This window comes from Anthonomus grandis, chromosome 9, assembly GCF_022605725.1.
Source record: "Anthonomus grandis grandis chromosome 9, icAntGran1.3, whole genome shotgun sequence".
Taxonomy (NCBI): Eukaryota; Metazoa; Arthropoda; class Insecta; order Coleoptera; family Curculionidae; genus Anthonomus; species Anthonomus grandis.
In genome coordinates, this window is record NC_065554.1 from 25,676,750 (window position 1) to 25,704,333 (window position 27,584).

The 27,584-nt window shown below is 33.6% G+C and overlaps 1 protein-coding gene across 3 annotated transcripts; it reads left to right on the forward strand.

Moving 5' to 3' along the window:
• Positions 1–27,414, forward strand: LOC126740386 (uncharacterized). 3 transcript variants are annotated; one of them, XM_050446375.1, is made up of 11 exons: positions 1–753; positions 23,356–23,913; positions 24,083–24,463; positions 24,520–24,805; positions 24,861–24,933; positions 25,092–25,247; positions 25,305–25,391; positions 25,444–25,788; positions 25,847–26,069; positions 26,126–26,212; positions 27,236–27,414. In XM_050446375.1, exons 1-11 carry the CDS (start codon positions 120–122, stop codon positions 27,259–27,261), a joined length of 2,856 nt encoding a protein of 951 aa, XP_050302332.1. In that variant the 5' UTR covers positions 1–119; the 3' UTR covers positions 27,262–27,414. The 3 variants fall into 3 exon arrangements, with proteins under 3 accessions (XP_050302332.1, XP_050302331.1, XP_050302333.1); XM_050446374.1 differs by lacking the exon at positions 27,236–27,414 and adding an exon at positions 26,273–26,537; XM_050446376.1 differs by lacking the exons at positions 1–753; positions 27,236–27,414 and adding exons at positions 15,233–15,519; positions 26,273–26,537.
• Positions 27,415–27,584: the final 170 nt, after the last annotated feature.

Sequence of the window (27,584 nt, forward strand, 5' to 3'; positions counted from 1 at the left end):
CCCTTTAAAGCTGCTGATGATGATGGCACGTAAATTCGCGTTGTGCGGAGATAAAAATAGATCTTACCAAATTTTTTTAATTTTCGTGTAAAAAAAATATGCCTTAGCTAAGCCATACTATGGATAGTACGAAGACTAACGTGAAACGACGCGGCAAGAAGGAAAGCAAAGTAAACAGAATCGTGAGTTTATTTGAGATCCCTCGTCCTCAGAAAACAAGGCTACAGAGGACCAATTCATTACCACCTTCAAAGAGGCCTGGTGCACCAGAAGATAATTCTACACCGTCGCATAAAGAAAAACCACTTTTCAATGGCTTTTTCGGCAAAGTTCAGCACATAAAAGAGCAAATCGAGCAGGAGCATCAAAAAAAGGAAATTGTCTGCACCCCGAGGCCCGTTAAAAAGAAACACCGCCCACGTAAAAACTATACTCAAGAAGACTGGCTTGATGACAGAGATAAGATCATGGAGGGACTGGAGAGACTACAGGAAAAAATCGAAGATGTCACCAGCGAAATTCACAATAGTGATACTGAATTGGAGATAACGATAATCGAGGCGGAGGAGTGTGCTTTTAGTGATATTGCAACGGGTGAGAGCGTCTATAGTGATACTAGTGATAATTTGACTTTAGTGGAGTTTCAAAGGTTTGATAGTCGTGAAAGTGATAATAAGGAAGAGGAAATAAGTGTAACGGATGCCGAAACCATTGAGGAAGTGTACGAGATTAGAGAAGAAGGGTTTAAGAGAGGTAAGCAAATATGAAATTTAATCAGTTTTTAGAGGTTTAGATTTATAATTTTTTATAAGAGCTTGCTATAGGTACAAGTGACTTAAAGGCAACTTTTTCAAAACCAACAAGACACGGTATGTCTTTTTTAAAATAAATTGTCCAGAATAAATCAAATGTCAAAGTACCAATCAGCGTTAATGTAGTTTATAAAAATATTAGATTTTCCTATCAATGTTCCCCAAAAGGTTTTTAAAGGTACCAAAGCTGATTACAAAAACAAACTGATCGCTCCTGTGTATGATTCCTTACGTTCTTTTTCCTTTAGTTTTCTGGTTGCAGTGCACTGAAGATGCCAAAAGGGAAAAACACGTGTAAAAAGTACCATCCATATTATGTTTGCTTCTTGACTTATTCTTCGATCTATTATTAATATTACATCCAGCCAATTGCCAAAGGTCGATTAGTTGTTTTTGTAGTCGTTGAGGGTTTTAATGTTCTAGCTTCTTTAGCAGCAGATTTAATTATCTTGAAGTAAATGCTAAAGAACTAGAATCGTCTGAAGTATTCTTGACTGGATTTTTGCTTAAAGGTTTCTCAATTGTATCTGGATTTCCTGAGAAAATGAACTGCAACACCTTGTCAAAAATTATGTAAGTCGTCATGTTTGGATGGAGTATAGTTGTGTCAGTCTTTAATGTTGTTTTTTGGAGGGAACCTGAAAGTACCTTTATCGATAAGTGTAATTTTTTTTTTCTTAAAAAATACCTTCAGTGTATTGCTTGTAGGAATATCTCAATTATTCTTTCCTTTAATTTTAGCAAAATAATGGCGCAATACTGGAGAATTTGGTGTTTTAAATTTAAAAGTGTTCACTGGGACAGTTAACACTTTTAAAAATCAATGACGTTAATTAAATACTCAACAGGCTTTTTATTTCCGAGAAACCATCCATTTTCTAAAAAATACTGAGTTTGAGATACTTGAAAAAATCTACATTATTGTACCATTTTTAATGTTCTTTTAGGTTTCCATTAAAATACTCGTACAGAAAAATAGTCAACTGATTTATTTATTACAAACGTACGTATGTATTTTAATTTAAAAGTCGCGTCAATATTCAGTCTTGAATTGGCCTCCTAGCGGCGAGGGTTCCTTGTACATTAAATAGACCATTGTTCGGGGACATTCGTTAACTTTCTATGTGTGCCTCGAGGTGTCGCGAGTTACTGACTACAAGTCAAACAATTCATATAATATACAGTGTATAAAATTTTCAATATTTTTTTTTAAACAAATTGTCAAGACGGAACTTCATAACAATTAACGATGCTGTAGTTTATAAAAGTAAGACATTTTTTTATCCACGTCCCCTAGAAGGCTTTTGAAAGTACTAGAGCTAATTACACCAGCGGGTTTTTCGCTTCTTTGTATGATTCCTTATGTTTTTTCTTTTTCCTTTGGTTTTCTAGTTGCCTTGCCGTGAAGATTTCAAAAAGTAAAAATACGTATCGGCAAGTACCATCGATATATTTTCTGCTTCTTGACTTAGGGAATATTCAGACTAACATATAGGTTTTATTTTTATTGACTTTGGATAAATAATGATGGAAAAGTTAGTACTGGAACAGTCAACACTTCTGGCATCAACTATTTAGCTCAAAAGCTTTATTATGTTAAAGAAATCATTCGTTTTCGCAAAGATATACTGACTATGAGTCAAAAAAATAGCCAACTGGCTTATTACACATACACACAAGAACCACTAGAAATATTCATTTAACTTTAGATATATTTTAATTTAAATATTGCGCCAATACTTGGACTTGAACAACACCTTCTAGCGGCCAGAACTCCTTATATATTTAATAGACCATTGATCCGGCACATTCACAAACTTTGCACGTATATCTCGAGATGTCGCTAGTTGTCCCTAAACTCGTTCCATCGAGATGATTCCCGAATGCCGAAGAACGGCTGGTAGGATCACATAAACGAATACAACTTAATAGCACGTTAATTTTTCGTTTTTTTTTTTTTGGTGTATATTAAACATTAAAAAGTACCCACTGAGGTTTTGAACCATGGGACGTACATACTCTTTTGATGTTCTTTAAGAAGAATGGTGGGGAAGTTTTTGCTTACTCTGTGTGACTTCTACAAGAAGATTCTATGTAAGGGTTGTTCCGATCCTAGTTCAAAATTCGTACTTTAATTATGTGAACCAATTATTATGAACGCAGTGCTCTTCATATGCAAGGAGTGTATTCCTCAAATTAGAAAAGCATTTCAATTAAATGATTTTGACTAGAGAAATGAATGAAGAAGTTAAGAGCAAGAGAACTAGTTTCTTATTCTCACTTGATGTTATTAGACAAGACTTAAGTATTAAAAAAAAACAGTTCTTTCTGCACAGGTGGCAGAGTGTGAGGGAACGTCATCGATAGGTAGCACAAACAGGCTTGTGTTACTGATGGTGATGACGTTTGAAAACGATTCTGTAACTTGATGATGTTTAATCTACTTAGTGACCTATATACCAGGTATGGTTTAGGGATCAGTTAATGTAATGTTTATTACTAAGCTTCAGCTGATCTTCAAGAATAGTTTTTACCCCCAGTATAATGTTGTAGTACTTATTTAACGAAATGGTTATCTTGCAATTTAATAGACTGTGTAAATTCAGTTGGTTGATTATAACATGTATCGAGTGAAAGGATGGATGCAAATGGAGCTAAAGGGAAATTAGTTTATTTTTGGTATAACTTTGTCCTAGAAGTACCTTCAATTCGTTGAGTTTATTAAATACGTTGAAAAAATATGAGAAGAATTTCCTGAATGCAAACTTTGTATTTTGGGTAATTTTAATATCTCAACAAGTCAGTCAATGGTACTTCTGAGGCAATCCATTTACCTAGAGCTGACTGAGGTACAGACATTCCTACAAGGTACCATTAACTTATCTTGCCATAGAATTTCTATACACATGATTTATGAGAAACTCTTATCCTTGGACGTAAATAGGAGGTCTGGTCCTGATGGTATTCCTTCTATTCTTATCAACCACTGTGCTTCTATATTTGTTTGGCCACTTTACGATTTTCAATATGTCTTTTATTAGTAGAGTTTTTCTAAATGTTGTAAATCAGGTTTCATTACACCTATCTTTAAGTCAGGAAACAGGTCTTAAGTAATTAAATACATATTTTAAGTTGTATCCCCAAAGTGTTCGAGAGCATAGTCTATATGATTTTCGGTCAAGGGCTGTTTTATAGAACAATAGTTTGGATTTCTTCGTTGCGATGTATACGCCCTTTATACAGTTCTCCAAAGCATTTGAGTGAGATAGCATGCAATCTAATAATAATAATTTTGATGATGGACATCAAAGTATTTCCTGGAGTAACACAGGGTTTTCATCACTCTCTCCATGACTCTTCAACATTTATGTTAATGATGTGCCTTCTTGTTTTCTTGATACAAATTTTCTTATGTATGCAGATTATGAGCTTGATCCGTTCAAAAATAAATTACTATAATTAATTCAGCTACCACTCAATATATGCATTACCAAAGTGACAATGTAAGTTCTTTTTTATAATAATTATTCTTTTAATTTTCTTCATTAATTTAGGATTAATTTTTAGAGCAAATTGGAATACAGTAATTTTTGTTTGAATTTTTCTCATAGCACCACCCTCAGCAAGCCTCGTTTTTGCCCAAGTAGAAATTGTTGACGTTGAAGATGGCCAATTAGTGCCAAAACGTCGATCCATCAAAGTTTTAAGTAAATTAATGTTGAAATAAAAACTCTTTGTATTTAAATTACTAGACGAACAAACTGTGAATCTTAGTGAAGAATTTTGAGTTAATCCTGTATAGCCGAATCACAAAACTTCCAAGAATTAATAAAAGATTTCATGAAATTAACAATGTATTTATTAGGGGAAGGTGTCCTAAAATGACATAGCGGTATTTATTCTCTAACTGCTGGCGCCATCTAGTCAATAGCTTGCTTGCATGTCACAAACCAAGACCAGATAACATGTGGGCACTCTATTTGTTTTACGTTTATGATATGTAGAAGATAACCTCAAAAAATTATTTTTAGCGGTGTAGAAATTTTGCATGTGCTGTTTTGAAAGTCTGTTTTTATTACGAAATTGTGCTGATTTTAAAGTAAAACCAGGGTTAGTATTTAAATGTAAGTGTATACTTCAGATTCACGTGCGCGGAAGTGTCGTTTAATATGAAATAAGATTATTCTGCATTAACAAAGGACTATCTGTTACTGCGGGTAAAACGACACAGATAGGCATGAAGGTAAAATGGCATAATATGTCATTTTACAAACAAATATCAAATTAATTAAAATTTAAGGAATATTGTATTTTTTGTTTATTTTTAGCTACATTATGGTGGTAAAACGTGAAAGAACATCAACTAGACAATCGTGGGATGAACAAGCAATGCTAAGTGCAATTAACGCTGTAAAAGGTGGCCAAATGGGGTGGATGAAAGCATCGAAATTGTTCAATGTCCCCCAAGCCACATTAAGGCGAATAGCAAATGATACAAACAAAAGAGCTAAGGGCTGTCAGAAAGTTTTGGGTCGGTTTCCAACCACATTTAATGAAGACGAAGAAAGAGAGTTAGTTGAGCATATACTATTACTTGAGTCTAGATTGTTCGGGATAACAACAACAGATATAAAGAAACTTGCGTATGAGTTTGCCACTAAAAATGGCATTCCAAATAGATTTAAAGATCGTAGCGCTGGACGAGAGTGGCAGAGAGGATTTCGTATGCGACATCCTGAAATATCTCTAAGGCAGCCTGAAGCTGTGTCTGCGGCTAGAGCCATGGCATTTAATAGGCCACAAGTGCAAAAATTTTTTACGTTGGAAAATACCCTAAAAAAGAAAAAAATTGATGTGGATCGGATTTACAATATGGACGAAAGTGGTTTGTCCACAGTGCAAAGGCCTTCAAAAATTGTTGCCAAAACTGGAAGAAAACAAGTAGGATCATTAACCAGTGCTGAAAGAGTGAATAGTGTAGGTAATTTTGTGCCACCTGCTTTGATTTTCTCTAGGAAAAATAGAAAGGAAGAACTTTTAGATGCTTTATAACCAGGAATGTGCACTTTGGTTGAAAAACCATCCAGGGAGAGTAATAACACTACATCAAATTGGTGAACTGTTTACGTCCGCTTACGGGAAAGCAGCTACAATTAATAATGCCACAAGCGCATTTTTAAATACAGGAATTTTTCCATTCAATCCACATAATTTCCCAGACGAGTTTTTGAGCCAGCTGAGACAACAAATAGATTATTAGAACCGACCATAGAAGCCCAGAACAACCATCAACAAGCAATGAAATAACAGTAATTGGTGTTACAGAAGAAGCAATGCGACAAAAACAAGGCAAAAGTGTCGATAAAGAAAATGAACCGAGAGGTGATCAGACAGAAAGCAATATTAAAAAAAAATCAACCATTAAGGAAAAGGTTTTCTCTACAGGAAATTTCGCCAGTGCCTGTAGCAAGAGGAACCAAAAAAAGGAAGACTAGACAAACTATAACCGGAGTCTTAACAACTACTCCCAATTTAGAAGAGTTAAAGCTAAAGGAAGAAAAGAAATTGCGAAAAAATGTGCGTCAATTTAAAAAGAACCTTTCAGGTGAGACAAGTTTTGTTGCACGAAGCGAAAGTGAAAAAGATCCTTTTGCAGCAGAGGATTATGAGGATGAAGTGGCATGCCTGTATTGCAACGATCTATTCAAAAATTCTCGATCTAGGAAGTCTTGGATTAGTTGTATGAAGTGCCACAATTGGGCACATTGCGAATGTGCTGGAGCTTCTCCAAAAGTCAAAAAGTTTATTTGCGAGATTTGCCAAGAATAATTCCTTATTAGCTTACGTTCTTTAACTATATTTTATAAGTTCTATTTGTGTTATCACTTGTTTTAAGTATATATCATTTTATACCCCACGACTGTGTCATTTTACAATATACATGTTTGTAAAACGACATAGTGTAACGTTTTTTAAAATGCATTTTTTTACAAGTTTTAAATAGAGTTGAAATATTTTTGTTTATGTTTGTCAATAAAGTATATTTAAAGCAACGTGGTGTATTATTTTGAGTTAATTATCTTAAATGGTTTTTGCATAAACAAGATTTAAATAAAAAGTATGTCATTTTAGGACACCTTCCCCTACCAAGGTTAACAAATAAAAAACGTTCAAACAATTTAACATCGCAATGACGTTCTTATTACACCATAAGAATTATTAAAAGACATCTTTAAGACGCCTAAAAGTGCCATTAAATTTAAAATACAGTCCACTTGATCAATTTTCCACAGTATTTTATTCAATGAAACTATCCGACCATACAGCAGCCTTCGGGACAGATGTTAAAACCAGAGAGAGAGAGAGAGGGAGAAAAAAAACAATAATACAGTTCAATGCAATCCGGGTTAAAAATACGACTGGTCCTGCACCTAACTTACGTAATTTTAACTACTACAGTTAAAAATAGACCTCCCTGTATCATTCGGAGCGAGAAGGGAATGCGCGACCACGACCAGATGTGAATTAAAATGTAAATGCAAGCAGAACCCCGTTGGTTTCTGCTTAAAGTGTTGCCAGATTGGGCGAGAAAGTTGAAGATTTAAGGAAGTAGAACTGCAAAGCAAGTGAATCAATGAAAGATGGAAAAGAAGAGGATGTAGAATAATAACTAGATGCCCTCCCCAGATCTTCCCTCATAACTCTTAATTAAATTTTTTCTTCCACAATCTTCTTACATTTATAGGACCTATTTTTTAGTGAGGTTCAATTAAAAAAAATATATACCAATGAAAGAACTGAAGAAATTCCATTTCCAACATGTCGAGACATTAAAAAGTGGTTTTTCTCATTAAGAACACTGGCAACGTTGCACATTTGGCCTTCTTCCGGCGGCATTCTTCTCGGTAACCGCGCGCCAGTAAAAATATGACTAAGTCTGGACTGGGATAAGATTAGTGCACAGAGCGACGACGCAGTGAGGTAAAAAGAATAAGACGATAAACAAAAAAAATGGTCACACACCAGTTTTATTTTTAGTCAAAATTGTTTTCGGGGTTATTGATAGTTAATGAGGATATATCATGATCATCAAACAGCATGTCTCGTACATCTCAATATTCTTCATTTTTTCTGATCCTGAGCACTGTAAGTAAATCCAGTTTATCGAGATATGTTTTACATAACAATTTGTTCCCTGGGTCAGCATTTTTATAATTATTTTGGATAACTTTTCATGTAGGATTCTAGCTACCTATCCAGCTCAACTCCACTTCAAGCAAGCCATTTGCTCTACCGCATCTGTAACCCCGGTTCTCATATTTCAGTCTGTTAACTCTCTGATAAAGGTCTTTGGAGGTTAGGTTGGCTAAGTCTAAACATCAAAGAGACCAATATTCTCCAATCTGTGTCAATCGACTTTTACATGGACAGTTCTTATTTTTAAAGCGTTCTTAAGCCCATCATCACATACGCTTCGCTGGTATGGTGGCCGAAGACCAAACAAACAACCGCACAGACCAAATTAAACAAAGTCCAAAGGCTGATATGTCTAGGAATAACCGGGGCAATGTCTACTTGTCCTACCACAGCCTTAGAGACACTGCTAAACATGCCTCCACTTCACATAAGCGTGAAAAAAGAGGCAATTAACAGTGCTCACAGGCTTTTCCAAACCGGCAATTTCAAGCCTGGGGATTTAAGTGGTCACCTGCGCATCCTCGAAGAAATTAAACTGGAAAATGCCTGCAAACCACGTGACCACATAACGGCCATGCTGGATCCAGAAATTCCATTCGAAGTGATCATAGATGATCGCCAATCATGGGAGAAAAAAGAAGTACCAAAAGCCGACAATGCATCGCTATGGTACACAGACGGTTCCAAACTAACAGAAGGAGCAGGACTGGGCGTGTCAGGCCCTAACATTAAGATCTCAAAGTCACTGGGCAAATACCCTAACATCTTTCAAGCTGAAGTGCTTGCCATAGACATATGTGCAGAAGAGTGCATCAACCAAGGCCTCCAAAGAAAACACATATTTATACTATCAGACAGCCAAGCTGCTCTAAGGGCCCTGAAAGCTTTTAAATGTGATTCAAAGCTAGTCTGGGAGTGCAAACAAACCCTAAAGCGCCTTACAACAAAGAATCAAGTAACACTAATGTGGCTACCTGGCCACCGGGGTATAGAGGGGAACGAAGAAGCCGATCGCCTTGCAAAAAAAGGGGCTCAAACACCATACTATGGTCCAGAGCCATACTGTGGTTTAATGAAGACTTACATCACCGAAGACCTAAACAGGTGGGAAAAAGAACAATTGCTGTCGCACTGGAGAAGAGCACCAGGATTAAGACAGGCAAAAAAGTTTATAACCACTTCTAGAAAAAGAGCTGAACAGCTCCTAGACATGAACAGATCAGACATCAGAACAGCAGTCGGACTCCTAACCGGTCATTGCCCAGTGAAATATCACCTAAAGGCAATAGGTATAACAGAGGACGACCAATGTAGATTCTGCAGCAATGCCATAGAAACAGCAGAACACCTGCTCTGTGAATGCCCGACCCAACTCTGCAAGAGGCTCAAGTACCTGGAAGGGGTACAACCAACACCTCAAGAAGTGGGACAACTACCTCCCAAAAATATAGCTTTGTACGGCAGAAGTCTAAGACTTTTTGAGACAAACTAAGACAAGTAGAGTTATGCACAAAATATCTCACAGGTAGCAGTGCTGAGCGGCGGATCAGCCGAAACGACTCCCTTCTCAATCTACAAATCTACAATCTAAAGCGTTCTTATTTCATGGGACCTTACAAGTCCTGTGACAAGATTCGTTGAAAGTATTCTGGGAATATTGAGGTAGGACTTCCTAGGAAAATTAATTTTTATGGTATATATGAGTTTTTTCTTAGGGAATCCAAATTCACCATCTGCCTGTAGTTCAGAATTGTTTATTATTGAAAAAATTATAGGCATTTTAAGAGGAATATATAAAGTTTAATGAGAATATTCCTGTAATAGTGGTAGATAATAAAATAGCAAAGCAGTGGGTTAATAAACCATTCCATGGACTTCCATGGAATATTTTTTTAACCTAACAAAAAGAATATTTTTAGAAATTCTGGAGGCGTTCAAAGTTACCCAGTTATTGTAAGAATGTTGTTGTATTAATACAACAGTATCAAATACTTCAAAAAAAGACTATTTTACAAGATATAGGAAGATCTGAAGTGAGTTCTAAAATTTAAAAAATTTCTCTTAGGCTTGAAGCGTCTTCAGAGATATTTGTAGAAAATTTAGGTAGGACTTCCTAGAAATGTCTATTTTGCTAATTTTTTTCCTTGGATATCAACAGACTTATCAAGGAATTTTTTCTATGGTTCTATATATTCTTTATGCATATTCCTATTACGTTCTTTGTATTAGGTATTATATTTCTTAGTCTACCCATTGATCTTTTGCCACCTGGTCTCTCAAGAAATACCATCTTTATTAATTTGTAGTTTTCCGATCTTATTACATGACGTATCCTCCATTTTATGCGGTTAGCTTTTATGTGTTCTTTCATGTTTGCCGCCATTTCAACACTGTGGCATTTTTCCACACTGCTGTTGATTTATCTTGTAGTACATACGTCTTGATAAGAAAAAATAGATCCGATAATAATAGATGAAGACTTTGTTAAGGAGGAACAAATGATATAGTTGAAGAGCAAGCAAATATTTAAAAAATGCTACAACATCAATTGGATTTGTAAATTTTGCAAGCTAGTTCCTCCCAGTTCGTTTGATGGTTCACCCAATTATCTTAGATCTTTTTTAGATACGTTAGAATTACTTAAAAACAAATCTAGTGAATTTGACAATAATACTGTAGTATTAGTTAAAACTAGGCTGTCAGGTAAAGCCAAAGATTTAATATCTAATGAACAAATTTTAAATGAAATTATCTAGTGAAGACTGACATCAAGGGAAAAAGTAAATGAATACCGGATTACATGCATCAAAGAGGACCACAGGATTACAGATGCTGGTCATTTCTCGACTATTCAGGAGGTAGTAAACAAATTGATTAACTCTTCAACATTTGGAAGCTCCAGCAATGTTTTGCATTTGATATCAAACAGATTTTCTACGAACACTGGTCCATTTGAATCAAGAAATTATAAATCTCGATTTTCTTTTCAAAACCGTATGAATAATCATGGAAATCGCGGAAGAAGTCGAGGCTTTAATCGTGTGTATTAACGTAATACCTTTGATCATAGAGAAAATTAGCTTTTTGATAGAAATGATTGTTTTGAAAGAGTTGCTAATAATTTAAATTCTTCAAGACATAATATACGCGTTAAGTTAAGGAAATTGAACCAACAGAACCATGCTTTGAGGATATAATATGTATATTCTTTTAATTTGTATTTATCAAATTTTGTTTTTTTGTTTCATCATTTCTAAATGTCAACAAGGATTAAATGTTCTAAGATATATCACTAAAATTTGGTAGGGCTGTGATGTATCAACAGCCTTAGTTTTCTATAAGAGTTACATAAGATCAATTATTGACTATGGATCCTGTCTTTATGGTTCTGCTTCCAATAGTTTGTTACAGGAAGTAGATATCATACAATATAAAGCTCTGCGCATTAGTTTAGGTGCTATGCCTTCTACACGAGCACTTTTATTTAAAGTATTGGAACCTCCTCTTTATCTACGCCGAAGCATGCTTAGTGCTAAGTTCCTTATTAAACACAAATTCTTAAATACAGATCTTTTTTATAATGTAAACAAATTAAACATTCAAGATTTAACAAATAAGTATTGGCTACATAAAAACTCCCCTTCATTTTGTGAGGTTTTTCGGGAGATACAACCCATGTAAGATTTAATTGCACCCTTTGAATTAACAAAATTTGATTTTTTCAGCGCTGCTGAAACATGTGTAATAGTGAAAATATCCTTCTTTACTGATAGCTTCATATTAAATAAAAACATACTTTAATTAAAATTATCTTAGCATGATAAGAGTATACATATATATACAGATGCATCAAAGAGTGAAGAAGGCAACGGAGCAGCAATATACATCCCTGACTTAGACATTCAATATCAATTTAAAATTTACAAAATTGTAGCATATTTACTTCTGAGGCAAGTGCCATTAGAGAGGCACTTAAACTTGCCTTACAAGACAGTAACAAAAACTATGTTATACTATCGGACTCCAAGTCTGTTCTTCAAGGCATTGAAAGGAGGTATGCTTGGTCTTATAAAGTTAACCACATAATATGGGGAAAAAAAACTTATACGTCGTTTATCCTTTTTTAACAAAAAAGTAACATTTCTATGGGTTAAGGCTCCTACTGGTATTAAAGGTAATGAGCTGGTAGATTTGTCAGCCAAAAATAGTATTCCTTGTCTGATTATAGTATTTCTTGATGATCTTCCTTGTCTCATTGATATAAACGCAATAATTAAGAAAAATACAAATGTTAAGTGGAATGATATTTGGGAAAATATTTGCAAAGAATCTCCAACAAGTTATTGCAAATTAGTTCCAAAAATACCTTCTGCATACTGGCATAGTGAACTAAACGTGCCAAGGTGATTCAAAACAACTATAATTCGTATGAAATTTCGACATGCTTGCTACCCAGCAGACCTAAACAAAATTAAAGTATTACCTACTGATCTGTGCGCCAATTGTAATGTTACAGGTGACCTAAATCACATATTTTTTGAATGTAAAAAATATACTCAAGAAATCGAGATGCTAGTGGTTAATTTACGCGTGGGATGTAAAGTGACTAGTCCATTTAATATTATGCATTTATTGGCACTAGAAAATGCAAAAAATATTTAATTATCCTCCTTAGAAATGTAAGACTTAGTATTTACTTTAGATTTTTAATTAGAATAGTCATCCTAGTTCCAAGTCTCATTCCCTTATGTTTCCGTGGTCAATATCCCTTGTATTGTATTAAGTCGCCCTGACAGACCCTAGCGGCCTAGTCTCACTGTCTTAGGATTAAGATAATGTAGCTAAGAACCGTCCTATAAATTATATACATCTAGATATTAAAAATAAGATAACATTAATAATATGATAAAGGATAAAGAATATTTTTAAATCAATTATCAGACTAGTTAAATGGTGGTTAAATTTAAAAAGTTAAACAAAAAAAAAGTATAGAGTACTTTCAGAAGCACGGAGTCAATCTTACATCTGAAACGTGAAAAAAACGTAATTTTTTTCGGATATATCATTGTAGGATCAATGCGATCATAAACAATGTGACTAAGGCTCAGAAAAAAAAACAATAATGCGTGAGATGAATAAAATCAAGTAAGCACTTATAAGCATTTACTTATACGAAAAGTGTTGCCTTGAAAGTTGAAGCAAATGCTTGTCAATAAAAGGAAGGTATGACTCAAAAAGGTTTACTTGTTATTTTTGAAGTAATACTTGCGAGTATAAGCTTGTTTATCCTTATTCACATATTTGAATCGTCTTATTTACGATTATTTACTTTGTAAACCTCGTGTTATATAGACCTAGCATAAAGGAACCGAAGCTTGTTTCTGATAACCGAGCGCAGTTGGTCAGAATTCTACAGCAAGAAAACAATAAAATTGTTTTAAATAAGTCTATGGTATCAAAAATGGTTTCGGCAAAAGAGAACGCCTGGACTAGAATGAGGGAGGAGTATGTTAAAACTGCAGGAAAAACCGTAACTATAGATAAGTTGAAAAAACTTCTTAACAATATAAAAAGCTCTGTAAAGAAAAAAACTGACTTGTCAGCAACAGGAAATAAACCAATCAAGCTACTGCAATGGGAAAAAGATTTTCTAGAAATTTTAAATACGAGGAGAAGTAACAGTTGGGCTAGATTCTGGTAATAAAAGTGTTTTACCTCCCATATACCTTTTACGCAAAGAATATGCTAAAGAAGAAAAAAATTGTTAGCAGCCGAAACAGTAAGTGTAACAACAACCGAGCTCCAACTCTTAGTACTACTAGAGCAGCTTAAACTAACGAGATTACAATTTGAAAAAGAGGAATTCCAATTAAAAATCCTACGTGAGCAAGAAAACAAAGCCAATAATACCCAAAACAGTGACGATCCTTTTAATAAGGAATATAGGCTGCAAGATTTTCTTTTGTTAAAGTAAAATTTATAACACATTTATGTATAATAATCCGAATTTATTTTTCATGTATATATGTTACAAAACATTTGATTTAAGTAGATATAATATAAATTATAAAGTGTTAATTAAAATAACTAGATATATTTAAGAGGTACATAATTTATTTTTATTTGATACCTATAATTATTTAGAAAAAAAATTTTGTTATTAAAATAAACTAAATTAAACTGATTTATTATCTGCATTATTTCCAAGCGTTTTTGTTCACCAAGACGTCTAATGTCTCCTTGTTCCTCAATTTCTGTGTCATCAGGATCGTCGTCGTTATTATTTTCTATTTCATAGTCCCCTTCATCCTGCAAATACTTAGCACTATTATGAAGTACAGCACAACATATGACTATTTTAGGTACGTTCTTTATTGCCAGTCTAATCCTATTTGCGAGTATCGAAAAGCGCTGTTTTATTTGGCCAAATTCCCGTTCTATTACTACTTACTTGGTTCTTTTGAATGTAATGTATTGTATTGCCGTTCTAATTGAGTATTTGAGTTCTAATATCTGCTATCCCCCAGCAAACAGACATTTCCTTGAAATATTACTAAATAAGTTTTTGTTGAACAGACCTTTGTCTCCAACTTCTACTATCGTGCACACTTCCAGGGCATTACACGTCTATACTTTCCATTGCATCTGAACATTTAATGAAGCAACATTTTTTCTATTTATGTACTCATCGCCAAAGTGCCTGCCAGGTTTTTTAATTTGTATATGGGTACAATCAAGTGCGTCAATTACGGTGGGAATTCTGTATTTTTCCATCCAACTTGTCTTAGCTTCATTTAACTGTCGTTGAGTTGTTGGAAACATTATCCATTGATCTGCCTTCTCCATAATTTTTTGTGCAACATGATCTACAGTTTTAGCAACTTGTTCTATCAACACCAAAATCACCATTTTGAAAACCAGGGTCACTAATATACCGAAGAAATATTTCCATATATTTCGTTGAAAAAATTGCACCACCTCGAGTTTCGTTGCTATATGGTAACGAAACCATGAATACTTTTTTAATTAGTTAAAATTCTGATATTACTTAACTTTTTAAAAAAAAATCTTATTTATGAATAAACAGAGAACGGGTAATAGTAATAATGGGAAAACGTAGGATGTCCTCAAAACTTGAATACGACAACTTGTCCCACTGCACCCACACACATACTTGTGGCGCCGCACCGGTGTGACTTAAGTACAGTACATATGCACAGAAATAACAGTATACGGCTCTGGTGTAAGGCACAGTTGTCGGTTCAACATTCACCATACGTACAACGGTCCAAATGTTATTTCTCCGTATTCATTAATCAAATAAATTGAATATTATGAAGTGGTGCGTTTTATAGTGGAACTTAATAAATGCTTCGCAGGCGTATTAAGAAAATGTGCGTAAAAATGTTGTACTTTAAGTTTTTTGAGTATAGTGTCTATGGTGTCAAGTGTGGGGATGAGATCAGTTTTTTTGTTAAAGGAGACGGGGTGAATGAGAAGTTTACTAAGGGTAAGGATTTTTTTTATACCCATTCTTGATTGTTATATGTCAATGAGTCAATGTCCCTGAAACTATAAGTAATGAGGGATCAGGGTCATCTGGACAAACCATTTTCAGAGACCCAGTACCTATAAGTAATAAAATTTTCACTCGTCCCACACTAGGACAATTTGTTTGCCATATGAATATTATTTGAATATTTTGTATTAATTTAAATAAATAAACAACAGGAAGTTGAACCACAAATATTGCCGTCACGGTATATTTTCTGGCTTAAATATAACTTTAAAAATGTTCTTCTTTTGTATATGTAACGTCACTATATAAGTTTTTTTCTCAAAAATTAGGATAATAGATAATTGTCAATAAAAAGGGAAAGAAGGTTTAAAAGAATTTGACCTTTCTATTTTAGCTAATTGTTAAGTCCAAGCCAAGGTCGCAAAATTAAGTACCTAATTAATTTTAGTAGTAATATTTTTTTCAAGTCAATGAATAATTTTTCATGAATGAATTTCTGAATTAAAACGATTTTTGATTGCTCTAAACATAGTAAAGATAGTCCTGGAATATTCTCCTTAAAAATACCCCAGGTGACCATATCTAGGTGTTATGCGGCAAAACACAGGGGGATGAGACAAAGAATATGCTGTTACGTCGCAACTGTCTATATATATATTACATTACTAACACATTTTGGAAACATCTACATTTATTCTTTATACAGTGCGAACGTAAAGGTTGGAATAAATTCATTTAAAATTCAGGGGTATGTTCAAAAAAAAAAACGCTCGGACATGTCGATTTTTATTTTTAACTGCGGGTTTTCTTACTATAATTTTATGTATACAGGGTGGCCCAAAAATAAGTTACGGTCATCAACGTAATTTTTTTAAATGTAAACACCTATTTTTTATTTTAGATTTAGGTTCTACATCAAATTCTAAGTACATTTCATGTACCATGTCCTATACCTAAACTCGACCGTTGACGATTGAACGCAATAAAAGGCTATTTTTGGAAGAGTTATTTATATCAAGCAAGAATACATAAAAATATTTTAATTCATTTATTAAGTATTGAAAATGGCTGCCACGAACCTCTTGGCAATATCCCAGTCGATGCTGAAATTCTTGTAAAACGTTATCGATAACAGAAGGTTCTATCAATCTTATTTCTTCCGTTATTCTAATTTTTAAGTCTTCAATGTTGTTTGGCCAATTAACATAAACTTTGAACTCTAAATACCTCTCACCATTCAAGTATCCTTCAAAGAAAAAGGGCCCTATAACCCTGTTTTCAATCACCCCCGCCCAAACATTTACTTTTTGAGGGACTTGGCTGTGGCACTCCATCATCCAGTGCGGATTTTCAGTAGCCCAATATCGGCAGTTTTGCCGGTTTACACTACCATGAAGACAAAACGTTGCCTCATCAGAAAATACAATTTTTTTTGAAAATTGTGGATTAGCATGGCACAAGTCCATAAGTCTCTCACAAAATTCTAAACGCCTATCTGGGTCATCTTCATTTAGTTCATGAACCAATTGAACTTTGTAAGGGTGCCATTTATTTATACCTAAATACTTAACGACGGATGTCTGGGATATCTGATTTTCTAACGCAATATTGCGAGTCGTTTTATGGCAATCTTCTTCAACTGCCAGCAAAACATTTAGTTGCTTCTCTTCTGATATACTTGACCGACCTTTCGTATAATTATCCCTGACATGACCCAAATCCCGATATTTCTGTTCTATTTTACTGACAGTACTTTGAGATATACGTGGCCTCTCAGGATACTTGGCATGATAAATTTCACAGACTTCCATCTGAGTGCGCATCCTGTTTCCATAACCAATCATCATCAAAATCTCTATTCGCTCTCGCTCACTAAGACGTACCATTTTTTGAAATTTTAATTTTATCTTTTGATAAACTTAACACAAGCAAAACTTTGCTTAGGCATCTAAATCAAACTAAATTCACTCAAAATTATTTGATGTCAACAAATTGTGACAAGTTAACAATCAAAAACACCAACCACAAATGTAAATAACCAAACAATAACTGATAGGTTGCTTGATATAAATAACTCTTCCAAAAATAGCCTTTTATTGTGTTCAATCGTCAACGGTCGAGTTTAGGTATAGGACATGGTACATGAAATGTACTTAGAATTTGATGTAGAACCTAAATCTAAAATAAAAAATAGGTGTTTACATTTAAAAAAATTACGTTGATGACCGTAACTTATTTTTGGGCCACCCTGTATACATAAAATTATAGTATGAAAATCCGCAGTTAAAAATAAAAATCGACATGTCCGAGCGTTTTTTTTTTGAACATACCCCTGAATTTTAAATGAATTTATTCCAACCTTTACGTTCGCACTGTATATACGTGTATAAAAAGTATATCGAATCCTACACAGTGGCATATACAGTATCGGACAAAAATAGAGCGACGATACAGTTTTTTTCTTTTATTAAAAAAGCAAAAACGCAACAATTAAAACTCAATAAAACAAATACACTCATTAATAAACATATATTTATTACATAACATACCAAAATTCTTCCGTATAAACAAGATCATAAAAAGAAAAAGAAAAGTTAAATATTTCTATACGACAAAAATTAAGCGACGCTTACAATAAAAATAAAAGAAAACATTATCAGATTGCGCCCTTAATATTTAGTCCACAAGCCTTTATTTGCGATTACCTGGCGGCACCTTTGAGGCATGGAAGAAATTAAATTATCAATTATATCTTGATCAATATGTTTCCATATATTTTTAATTTCTTCAAAAATGTACTCTTTGTTTTCATCGGTTTTACTTCTAAGTTTCCTATCCACAATTTCCTACAGGTTTTCGATCGGGTTAAGATCGGGCGATTGGGCTGGCCATTTAAGAATAGCTATTTTATTTTCATTAAACCATTCTTTTATACATTTTGCTGTATGTTTTGGATCATTGTCGTATTGGAACTTCCATTCCGCATAAGGTAGCATGACATTTTCAAGGATATATTTATACTTAAACCTATCCATAATGCCCTCAATTTGGTAAATTGGTCCCATTTCATAGCCAGAGAAAAAACCCCACACTAACACGTTGCCACCTCCATGTTTTACAGTACCTTGGACATACTTTGGGTCAAGTCTTTTACCTGCAATACGACGAACATATTGAACACCATCACTTTTATACAAATTAAACTTTGACTCATCACTAAAAAGTACTTTTTTCCATTGCTCTGATGTCCAGTGAGCATGTTGTTCTGCAAACAGAAGATGTGCTTTAATATTCTTCATACTAAGAGGCCGTTGTTTGGCAGATTTGCATGCTTTTAAGCCTGCTTTAACTAGTCTGCGCTGTATCGTTCGAGAGGAAACACTAGAGCCCCCAGCTTCAGCCAGAATTTGCTTTGCTGACAGAAAAGGATTTGCCTGGGAGATCCTTTTAATTTTTCTATCCAGTTTCTTTGAAGTTTTTCTCGGTCTACCCGTCTGTTTTCGCTTAACTACTTTTCCTCTAATTCGATAGTTCTGAATTGTCCTCGACACAACAGATTTTGAAACTCTTAGTTCTTGTTTTATTACGTATTGTGGTGTTCCCATCTTATACGATGCAATAATTCTTTCTTTAAGATCAATAGAAAATCAATTCGCTTTATTTTTGTCCATGAAAAAATGCATAAAAATATACAACAATTTACTAATCTCTTGCTATTCATCACAAGAGGCAAAGAGTGTTTAAATACATAACACAGGTATGTACTGATACTACAAAATTGTTCCTAATTATATGAGGTACAGTCACAAAGTTTTTTAGGAATATTATAGTGTCGCTTAATTTTTGTCCGATACTAATTCAATTTTTATCCCTGTGTACTTAAACAAAATCATATTATATGATATATGTATATTCCACAATTTAATAAATATACCAACAGTTTTAATGTAAAAACTGTATTTTTGAACCTTATCTAAACTTTATCTATCTGTTTTTAAACCTTATCTTTGAACATTATCTAAATGAAAAGGTGTCTAGAACCAAAAACTTAATGACTTACCTTAAAAAAACTGAATTTTCACTTATTCGCTATAAAAAATGGCACAACTACTGCAATTTTCATAGAGATACGCCTTGCGAGAAATAAAATAGGGTTTTTTTCTCGTTTTAATCAAGAACCTTAAGGTTATATGAGAAAAGTATTAATACAAAAACTATATATTTTTTTATCACCCATAATTTTCTTAACAAGCATTTTTTTCTTAGGCAATTATTTCCTGCAAAAAAAAACGTTTTTCATTAAACCTACCCTTACCCCCCCACCCACCCCACACAACTTACCAGTAAGAAATTGTTTTCAAAAATTATTGTTTTCCCAAATAATACGCATGAATAACAGCTGGTTTTGTCGTTAATATCTAATCTAATAACACAGTTTGTTTATTTAAACTTGATATACTTATATAATGTTTAATAATTTATATATTATATTAAATTTGATATAATTATAAAATTATATGTGTATGTATATTACTAAATTTTGACACAAAAAGGGTACTATTAGAATATTATGAACGAAAAACGGTGATTATTCAAAAGAATTTCTTACTGGGCAAAAGTTTGGGGTGGGTGGGGGGTTAAGGGTTGTGTTGTTAAAAAATAATGTTTTTGCAGAAAATATATAGGGGAGACTGGCCTAAAATGGCATACCACTTTATTTTTGCTTCTTAATTTTTTATTCTTTTAATGTAAACATACAAAATCATTAGTAATTTATAATACTAAACGTTTAAAATAAGAATATAACCTAATTTTTTTAAAATAAATGAATAATCCTGGCGAAAAAAATATAAAAAGAAATATGTAAATGTGTCATTTTACCCGAGCATACTTGGGTAAAATGACATAAGAAACTTACATAGGTACATAAGGTCATTACAAGTTAAAACTAACAAAGTTCACATACATATTGTTTGTTCTTTTAAAAATACCAGCACACTCACAATGTGCCCATTTCGAGCACGATTGACATCTAACCCATGTTTCCTTGGACTTGGACATAGAGTACAAACTGTTACAATATAGGCAGGGTGGATCATCTTGAAACGGCTATTCATTATCAGAGTTTTCGTCCATTGGGACAAAGTGTTCGGATGCTACTATGGCAGCCTTACGTGCTATGCGGTTTTTACTTTCTTTGGCAACTTCTTTGATTTGAATAACTTCTTTTAAACTTTCAGGGCTTTCAACTAAACGACTTAAATTTTTTTTGGTTCGTTTCGCGGCCTTGCGAAATTCAGCAGCTTGTTTTTCCGCTTCTCTAGCTTTAAGTTCCTCTAATATTGGGGTACTCGTAAGCACTTTGGTTCCTTCTGCCTTCCGCTTTCTTGGGTTTGCTTGTATCCCGGATGAACTTGGAAGAGTGGAAATGTCTTGTGGGCGAATAACGGAAATATTATGGTTAGCCACTTGAGTATCACCATCTTGATATCTATCTGTGACCATTGCAGGGTCAAACAGATAATCAGGAAATATATCTGGGTTTAGCGGCCATATTCCTGTTTTCATAAACCCACTTACAGCATTTTGATTTGTAGCTGCTTTTCCATATGCTGCAGCAAATAACCCGCCAATCTGATATGAAGAAACACTGAAACAGTTCTGCCTGGATGACATTTTAGCCATTTTGTAACTTCTTAACGCCAAACTAATCTCGATATTTTTAATACGCGTAATATAAAGAATTGAGCCCAGACACTGTTGACATAAAGTTATTCCGAAAAATATAAAAACATCGTTGTTAGATTGGATAATATGGGCGAAAAACAGTGATTTTTCGAAAAAATTTCATCAAATATTTGAAGTGTAGTAATCGAGTTTAAAAACTAGATATCGTTAAAAATTCAATTTTGTTAAATGCCGAAATTTTCTCCAGTTTAATAAATATACTTTGACCATATACAGTTGATAAATATACTAAAACCAAAAATTTTTTAAGAAATCGTTGAATAAATATATATTTAACGATAATAATATCTGATGTGTCGCTTGGGTAATTAAATAATTTTTGAATTTTAAGAAAAGTGATAGAAATCCACTGATTTTATTATTTATGAATTTTTTCATTTCATCCGTTTTTGAGAAACACCCTGGATTGTTCTAAAAAAGATTGGGACATTTCAATTGGATTCTTGTATGAGTATTACAAATAAATTCTCATATTTGTTGTTCACATGTAAATATTCAATTCATTATCATATTTAAGACTTTAAGATTTATTCTTTTATATTGTGTATACTCTAAAAATTTTGAATTTTACTTATCAGGAAATTATTCTCAAAAAGGAATCAAAAGCAAAGATATTGCTTAAAAACGACTTTCCAATGGCCAAGTGTTTTGAGGTGTAAAAATACTAGTTATTCCTCTACTTTTATTCACTGACATTTTATTTATTTAAATTCGTCTTTCTTTTAGACAATTCAATGTTGCTTTTTAAGTTCAATTTCCAGTACTAAGACTTGTCTAGCTATAGGTCATTTTTTAGTTTCCCTATAGTTAAAGCAAAAGTGATTTGAGAAAACACTATTTTCCAAGCATTGGCTTTTTTTTTTCAAAAGTCCTTGAATCCTCAATATCCAATGGAAGTTCGCTCAACTTCAGAATCCAAAGAATATTCATAGAAGAATACCTATAGAAGTGGAGTTAAGAAGAAAAGAAAAAATATTTAAAATGCAACATTACAAGAACACATTTTTTCATTGAAAGTGATTGACTTTTAAATCACCTTGAAAATTAACCCCAAGTTCAAGGTCGGCTCTAAAACGGCTCTTCAAACCTTTACCTCTCACTATAGAAAAGGGGAGATCTTGGTATTACATCAAGGCACATCAAGATTTTCCAGTTTCGTGCGAAGTATTGTCTAACATTCAGCACTTCAGGTTTATTCCTTCAACTTCCTTTACTACTATTCGAAATTCGTGTTTTTTTACGCAATTAAATCCTTTTTTTTAATTTTTTCCAAGCACGTGGATTTATTATCTATTGATCCAGGAAAAAGATTATTAGGTCCCAGGAATTGCTTAGTATAGTTCAAAAGAATCCTTTAGTTTCTCCATTGTTAAAGCAGTGGTAGTTTCAGAAAATCTTTTCTCCAAACATTGACTCTTTTTTTTCAAACTCTGATTAAGGCTTATGATAAAGTACTTAAGGAAAATAATTCATATCATCATATGGTTTACAGTAGCATCCAGCATCTCAAAGTATACATCTGGTTTTCCTATTACGCTCGTTAATAAAACAAAGAATTTTGCATATAAAAGTCTTTAAAAATCTCTAAAAATTCCTATACAAAGACGCTTAGACATAACATTACAACAATCTCCTCATAACATTTTTATGCCACACAATAAAGACAAGAAAGCCGTCATTCGACAAAATAAGTTCGCACCACCAAAATATAATTTTGCTAAGCACAACGTAATAGAACTGATAAATTTAAGTATGACTCAGTGTGCTAAGTAACAATTTAATCAGTCAAAATCGTTTTGAACTAGAATAACATAATAATGTCGCTTAAATTTGTTTTGAGAATCACAGGCAATTTAATAAACTTTTATAAGATTTAAATGATGCCCAGTAAGTGGTTAATCATCCAATTAAATTACTCTATAAAACAATCTCTTTTACTGAAGAAATTCATTAATATTTATAGCACACGAACATAAATTTCTTCATTCTTATCAACACTTTCACCTTGATGCACTTCTTTAAAAGTAAAACCCCAAACACCTTTGGCATGCGTAATTAATAAAAAAAATTTCTTTTTAGCATTGGACTGTATACCGAGCTCCGAAAACCACGAAGGTAGTTCTGAAGAACAATGCGTTTCTACTGAAGAAACCCCTTGCCCAAGACTATCTCCCAATCAAGAAGAAGAAAATTCATTAAATGAAGAAGAAACCGAAGATACCCCAGCAACTGACTCTATGGCTTGGTGGAAGAACAAGTCGTTCGTTCAACTTAGTAGCGATAATTCAAAGGTGAACGATAGTCCCGAAAGTACCGGTAGCACTTTGGGTAGGTATATTAAAAATCGTCGATCCAAACGCAATAAACGGACCGACGTAAGACGCACTGGCATTTTACACACGAAAGACTACAGCGTCAAAGAGCTGACTCAGCGTTTCGAAAACTTTAAAGATGCCGCCGAGTGCGGACAAACTGAAAATTTTCGGAAAAGTTTCATTTGCGAGATGGACAAGGAAATGGAGAAAATGAAAAGTGACGGTTTCGAAGATGATTTTCATTTGAGCATGGAAAATTTGAGTCTGATTAATGGACCAGAAGAGGAGGACCAAGAGGGTAGTTCCAAGATAACAGATGATGGTAAGAATCTTCAGTATTTTGTTGATTTTAGTGCTGGCCTTAAAAGCCACAAATTTTTCTCAGTACCTACTCCATCTCCATTTCAATTCTCATTAACACTTTTTACTAATCTTATCATGCAAGATTGTTTCACTATTAAAATAACTATAGACATCTCTTTTTCCAACAGACAATGCCTTATACGAGAGACTTCTTCAGTTTTCTAACAAACACCACCATCCGGAACCACCCGATGAAAACGACCTCTTCGGTGAGACCTTATTCAGTGAAGACTTGGAAAAAGGACTCTCTTTTGTGGAAACCTATAACGCAGATGGTAAAGAATTAGTAATTTGCAGTGTCCAAGTGGATAGACACAGCGTCGACCTAAACAGCTTTGACGAAATCAAAGAAAACACTCATAGAAACTCAAATTTGTTGACCAACGGGGAGCGGGCACTAGTTTTAATCGAACCAAGCGAGGTTAGTTACGAATCAAAGTCGGAAGGTACCGATTCTAAGAGAACTACCATTTATTCCACTACTTCCGGGGATAGTTATGAAGAAGAAGGTTAGTGGACAATGTTTATCAATAATCAGAATTATAGTTGAAATAAATTTTGATAGAAAACGACTTGGACCATCAGATCTACAGTGCGGCAAGGCGAGAAACTTACTGTGACGATAAGGGTATCGTCCGCATAGAAAGGGTGGCGCCGTATTCCAATCATTTCCCTCAACCAGTTGAAGACCTGATGCCAGAATATATTAATACCAATAACAATTATTATGAAGGAAACTATTTGGCAACACAAGAAGTTAGAAGGGAAGAGAACGAAGCAGAAGAAGAAGAGAATTATTATGAGACTGTAAGACTGACAGATGAGAGCGTTGTCGAAGTGAAGAAAGATACGTAAGAGAGGACTCCCAGAGTTTAAGAAGTAAAGCTTATAAAGGTTTTTTTGTAGGTTGCAATATATTTTAGAAGAGATTAAGTCTACTGAGAAGAAGTACTTGGAGGATATGAGAAGGGTATTGCAGGTGAGTGTTTTAAGAATCGTTAGTTAGTTCTCATAATTAGCTTCTAAGCACCTTTTCTCAACTGCCTGGAAGAAATCGAATATTTTCCTTCAAGTGTCGACAACTAGGAGAGTAGAACATATTCCTGGACACCAGAAAAATACAATTTTTTATTGCAGGAATACAAACCTTTTTTGACCCAACGTTGCCCGGAAAAGGTAGACGTGGTTTTCGGTAATATGGAACAGTTATATAGACGACAATGCCTCTTTGCCAGTATCCTTGAAGAACCTTCCACGACTATCAAAGATGTCATCGAGGCATTTATAGACTTCGTAAGCCCCTCACTAAATTTCACTAAACACGACATACTTATTTGATTTAAATTTTAGGAAGATCTCTTCAGGCTGTACCCACGATATTTCAAAAATACTCCTAAAGCAAATGCTGCCATTAAAGAGCTGACGTCTATTATTAAGGTAACAATAGAATCTATTTTAGTAAGTTTATACTTCAAGATTTTATTCTTAGGAGCAACAAGAGAGGATCCAAGACAAGTTGACCCTGTCGGCATATTTGCTCACGCCGCTTCAACGTATCGGCAAATACAAACTGTTTCTGGAAAATATTATTAAGCAGCTGGAAAAGGAAGGGAAACCAATTGGCAGTGCTCAGTTAGCCCTGGATATTATAAAGAAATATATGAGTAGCGGCAATGATGCTGTGGCTATAGCATCGATATTAAGAAGCCCTCTTCATACCAAAGACTACGGATCCTTCATTTCTCGAGAGAAGTTTAGTTTGATTAAGCCAAAACGCTTGGAACTGATGGTGTTTTTGTTTGAGGAAGTCGTGGTGTTTACTACTGAAGATCCTGTAGGTTTAATTTGTGGGTGTGAAAGAATATTTTGTTTATTTCTGTTTTTTTTTATAGAAAAATATGGAGCAATTTGTGTATCTTCAGAGCATTAAAACCAACGATTTGAGGATTGCGACTTTTGATGATAGCACTTTGCATTTGACAGATTATACTAAGACAAAGAGGCGGAATTCTAGTAAATACACGTATATTTTGGATGCGAAGAATTCAAAGTTAAAGCTCGCTTGGAAGGAGCAGATCGAGGATATTTTATGGAAGCAGATGAAGAAAATGAAAGGTAAGTCGGGTCTTTTTGTTAATAAGTTTAGTTTGATGATGGATTATTTTTTTAAGAAAATACTCTAAAGGAGTATACTAATGGCATGACGTTTCCTAAAAAAATGATCCCACGAAGTCGAGAAAACAGATCAAAATCAACAGGTAAGAAATCATTCAATCCAATACCAGGCATTTAATCTTCTACAAATGAAACTTTTTCAGGATCTTCAACGTTCTATGTGGACTAATACTGCCAATACCACTTGCCTTATTAGTAATTATTATTATTGTTGACTATTTTTTTTGTATATAATAAATTATTAAATCTTCTTTTCCTATTTGTGCCATAAATGAAAATGAGCCTTAAAATGTCATTTAAACACGATGAATACTATATTTATTTATTTAGAAAACATTGTGTGCTACATGAAATTTGTTGCTTCTATGTTAGTGCAATAAAATATTTTTATGTTAAATTATATAACAATGGTTTTATTAGAAAAAAAAATTTTTTTACGATTTTCCTGCGGTATTTGTCTTAACGAACAATGAACGAGTTTTCTTGACGCTTTGGTGGACAAATACTACTGTGGCCATCTATGGACAAGAGTTCCATTCACGATGACAATACCACAGATGCTAGAGGCTCAAGAAAATTTGGAGATTAATGCATTATTTAAAAAAATGGGTGTTAAGGTTTTTAATCCTTAATAATATGGTTTTTTTTTCGTTAGATCTCCCCTAAACAAGGTATTGAGCCCATAGAAGAATAAATCACACGAGTGATGTCTTGTTCTAATCAGATAGACTCATGCAAATAATTTTTGTTTTTTTAGGCTCTTTCTACTACTGTAGATGAATTAGATAAATGGATATAACGATCAGGACGTTATAACTGTCTATAACTTATATTTTGGCTGCGAAGAATTCAAAGTTGAAGCTCATTTGGAAAGATCAGATCGAGGATATTTTATAGAAGCAGATGAAGAAAATGAAAGGCAAATCGGGTTTTTTGTTAACAAGTTTAGTTTTATGATAGATTTAAAAAAAAAACTTTAAAGGAGTTAAGTGCATGACGTTTTCTGTGATCCCACGAAGTCCAGAAAACAGATCAAAATCAACAGGTAAGAAATCATTCAATCCAATACCAGGCATTTAATCCTTCTACAAATAAAACTTTTTCAGGATCTTCAACGTTCTATGTGGACTAATACTGCCAATACTACTTGCCTTATTAGTAATTATTATTATTGTTGACTATTTTTTTTGTATATAATAAATTATTAAATCTTCTTTTCCTATTTGTGCCATAAATGAAAATGAGCCTTAAAATGTCATTTAAACACGATGAATACTATATTTATTTATTAAGAAGACGTTGTGTGCTACATGAAATTTGTTGCTTCTATGTTAGTGCAATAAAATATTTTTATGTTAAATTATATAACAATGGTTTTATTTAAAAAAAATATTTTTTTTGCGGTTTTTCTGCAGTATTTGTGTTAACGAACAATGAACGAGTTTTCTTGACGCT

Bases quoted from the DNA above. Each gene is read 5' to 3' on its own strand.
- LOC126740386 (XM_050446375.1), top strand. From the start codon at position 120: ATGGATAGTACGAAGACTAACGTGAAACGACGCGGCAAGAAGGAAAGC. The intron at 24,464-24,519 runs GTTAGTGGACAA...AAATTTTGATAG, and splicing joins GGATAGTTATGAAGAAGAAG to AAAACGACTTGGACCATCAG. The intron at 25,248-25,304 runs GTAAGCCCCTCA...TTTAAATTTTAG, and splicing joins TCGAGGCATTTATAGACTTC to GAAGATCTCTTCAGGCTGTA.